Source organism: Nelumbo nucifera, chromosome 2 (assembly GCF_055504915.1).
Source record: "Nelumbo nucifera cultivar China Antique chromosome 2, China Antique-T2T, whole genome shotgun sequence".
Lineage (NCBI taxonomy): Eukaryota > Viridiplantae > Streptophyta > Magnoliopsida > Proteales > Nelumbonaceae > Nelumbo > Nelumbo nucifera.
In genome coordinates, this window is record NC_142650.1 from 12,985,527 (window position 1) to 12,989,325 (window position 3,799).

At 34.9% G+C, this 3,799-nt stretch overlaps 1 protein-coding gene across 4 annotated transcripts; it reads left to right on the forward strand.

The window, feature by feature from the left end:
• The first annotated feature begins 231 nt into the window (after positions 1–231).
• LOC104597218 (transcription factor bHLH61-like) lies at positions 232–2,172 on the forward strand. Of its 4 annotated transcripts, none has more exons than XM_088898842.1 (4): positions 232–365; positions 945–1,073; positions 1,230–1,411; positions 1,955–2,172. In XM_088898842.1, exons 1-4 carry the CDS (start codon positions 288–290, stop codon positions 1,977–1,979), a joined length of 414 nt encoding a protein of 137 aa, XP_088754968.1. In that variant the 5' UTR covers positions 232–287; the 3' UTR covers positions 1,980–2,172. The 4 variants fall into 4 exon arrangements, with proteins under 4 accessions (XP_088754968.1, XP_010256961.1, XP_010256962.1 ...); XM_010258659.3 differs by having other exon boundaries at positions 1,230–1,403; XM_010258660.3 differs by having other exon boundaries at positions 1,233–1,403.
• Positions 2,173–3,799: the final 1,627 nt, after the last annotated feature.

A 3,799-nucleotide genomic window follows, 5' to 3' on the forward strand; every position in this document is an offset into this window, starting at 1 on the left:
TGGCTTCCAAAGTAATATATATGGGGGAGAAAATTAAGAGAAGATAATTCATGAACTGGGTCCATTTCATATTTATATACAGCTGTAGATGCTACAAGACAAAGGGCAATATGGTAATTTGATCCACATAAATTATATATTTTGTTATGAAAAGCTGAGGCACTCATGTGGGAAGCAAACAGGTGATCACATAGATTTGAGGGCTCATCCCCCCCCCCCCCCCCCCCCCCCCCTATTTAAAAGAGCCCGAAGCTTTTCAGAGAGGAGAGAGCGAGCAGGCAAGCATCATGGTTTCGAGGGAGCACAAAAGAGCAGTTTTATATGAGAAGCTGCAATTACTTCGTTCTGTTACAAACTCTCACGCAGTAATTCTCTTATATTTCTGAAGCCCTTGCTTTTACTGTCTTTCTTCTATTACTTTTCTTTAATTAGCTGTGTATTCATTCCATGGGTATCAATCCCTCTTTCATTTTGTTTTTCTCTAACTTTTTCTTTCTTTCTTTAATATATATCTATTAACATCTAAACTAGTTTTTCTTGAACCAAACTCTTATTTGCAGACCTCCATTAAACTGTCTTCTTTTCCACTATACAATAATTCTATGCTCTCTCTCTCTCAAAATTGATTCTTTCTCCATCTTATTTTCTTTCATTCTTCTTTTGCAAAATACATGAGATACGATATATATAAACACATAATATATATCATCCTGTCTCTAAATTGTTTGGTTCTCTATCCATACTGTCTTGTCTAAGACAATCTTTATGCTATCTGTCTGAAAATATAAATTCCAGCTGTTTTTTAATCTATTTTGAGAATCCTCACAAAGGAAGATATAAAAATAATCTCTAGCTCTATATTTATTTATAATGGAAAAGAAGAGAAACCCATCCAAGCTATTGGTGCAACTGCTATCTAATATCCTATTCTCTTTGTGTGGCAGCTAAACAAAACTTCAATTATAGTGGATGCATCCAAGTATATAGAAGAGTTGAAGGAAAAGGTAGAAAAACTTAATCAAGATATTGCGGCTGCACAGAACTCATCAAATGATCAAACTCCATTACCAGTGGTATATTCCAACCTTCTCTCTCTCTCTCTCTCTCTCTCTCTCTCTTTTCTTTATCTAATTCTAATTTAATTAATTCCCATTGATGAATTCTCGTTTTTTTGGGTTTGTGATTTATCAGTGAAGTGACAAAATCTGTATTTCCAATCCATTCTTCAGCAGGTCACAGTAGAAACCATAGAAAAGGGTTTCTTAATTAATGTGTTTTCAGAGAAGAGTTGCCCCGGTTTGCTTGTCTCTATATTGGAAGCCTTTGAGGAACTGGGTCTGAACGTGCTCGATGCTAGGGTTTCTTGTACTGACAGTTTTCGTCTAGAAGCAGTTGGAGGAGAAGTAAGAATGTAAACCAGTCTCTCAATTTTCATATTTACACAACTTATTTCCGTTTATTCTCCTCTCTCTCTCTCTCTTTCTCTCTCTCTCTCTCTCTCTCTCTCTCTCTCTCTATAACATAATTGTTCTAAATTAAGTATCACAGAAAACTTGAATAATTTTGGTAGGCCTCTAGTACAAGCATGTGTGTTCAAACAAATGTCACGTGCTTGTGCATACATTTTTAATGGTGTTCCAACCACACAATATGTATTTTTGTGATTCTTAGAGGTGGGGACAAAAAATAATGGGTGATTAGTGTCAAGACAGATTTTCATGGACCATGTTTGCAATTGGATGAGTTCCAATCCCATCCCCATATATATGCTACCCTACATGCAGAAAATGCACCCAATATGTTTGCTTATATGTATATATGTATACATTTCTAATAATTGCATATATGCATCCCTACATGCACCGACCCCTGAATGCATGCATTTATGTTTGGTTTATTAATTTCTCAATGTAATGCCATTGAACCAAAACTTATATTAACTCATATTTTTCAGGGTCAAGGGCAAGTTGAAAGCATAGATGCTCAAGTGGTGAAACAAGCAGTTTTGCAAGCCATCAAGAACTGGAGTGAAAGTAATGATCAACAAGAACAATAGAGAACAAAGATCTCTTTTGTTATATTTCCTTTGCTTCTGTTTTACCTAATTTTCTGGGTTTCTTTCCCCTTTGAGGAGAGTTGTCTAATCAAGCAAAATATTAATCTTCTGCGTGATCAAGTTACCCATGGTTCTTTTGGTGCAAATTTTACAATTGAAGTCCGGGACACCATAATGGAAGTGATTTATATATATATATATAGACAGTAATAAGATCAATATGAGATTCCTTCTAAACATTGATGACTATATATACAGTTAGTTAGTTAGTTATATAGACAGGACCAATTAAGCAACTGTATCAGTTTACACCTTGTGCATTGGCGCCAGAACTTTTGTCTCCTTTGGCCATATTGGGGGCCGCTAAAAATGAAATATATATATATGACCTTCAATGTAATATACATAGATTCTTTAGCAATTGGGCTTCAATGCATTGTCATTTAATTAATTTGATCGTACAACTAGAAAGATTTATTTTGTGAAGCCCACTTTCTTCTATCTGCTTCATTTATTTGTGCCCAAAGGATTTTATTAATGGAAGAAATAAAAAATAAGGGGAGATGATGAAATAAGGATTGGCGCGGGGGGTTAGGAGTTTGGGAGAGGTTGCCCATGTTGTGTAGCCCCGGGCGTTACCAAAAAGATCCATCTGGCACCTTAATTTGTGTGTCGGCCTTTTATTGGTGCTTGTTACGATAATTTGTACCCTCGTGATTTTCTAATTAATCAAATTCCTCTACTTTATTACCAAAAAAATCCATATAGGGTTTTGGGTATGATTCTACCAACCATTGACATTTTTATCGCACAAAGTGGCCACCCTTTGGTTAGAATTCATCAGGCATGTCAGCATTATTTAGATTTTACCATTACACCAATATCGACAATTGCAGTATCAATCTCTTTGCATAGATGAGCACCTTAGGAGTTCTGTGCTATGACAACTAAGGCCTTATTTGGCTAAAATACTTTTTCATAGAATCACTTCTTTTTCCTTTTTGGTATTACATAATACACATTGATGGTTCACGGTGCACATGAGGTTCACTAACCGAGTCCAGATTTCTTACTCACTTTCTCTATGGTGCCCTACGCAAAATACACTGCAGGAACACATCTTACAATACAAGATGGGGATGTGTGGTTGGAATTCGAGGTGGGTAGAGTGTGGGCAGGAAATCGGGTTTGCCACTGATCGAAGAACCTGCAGTTACATATATAGGCTTAAATTTTTTTTGGTAGAACGTAGGCTTATCCTGCACCCCCATTTTCAGAGATTGATACTCGGTCAAGCACCCATGGAATCACTCACTATTTGGAGGATGAGTTTCACTGGCTAAAGGTCAAAAAAGCAAAAAAAAAAAAAAAAGGAATTAGCTCCAATGATTTTCATATATTAAAACTTAAAAATGATTCCTAAAACCACAAAATTCACCAGAATTAATTCTTTAAAAAAACATGTCAAAAGCATTCGAATTTTCTTCAACTTTTCCATTCATAAAAGCATAATTAAAAAATGGAGCATGCATTTATCTTTTAATGGCATGGTAACTTCATGGTACATTAATTGGTACGTGAGTTTGAAAAGCAAGTAGGAATGTATCTCCTAAAAATAGATGTAGCCTTTTGAAAGGCCCCTTTAATCCTAAAACTATATTATTATTATTATTATTATTATTATTATTATTATTGTTATTATTATTATTATTATTATTATTATTATTATTATTATGTAGTGAG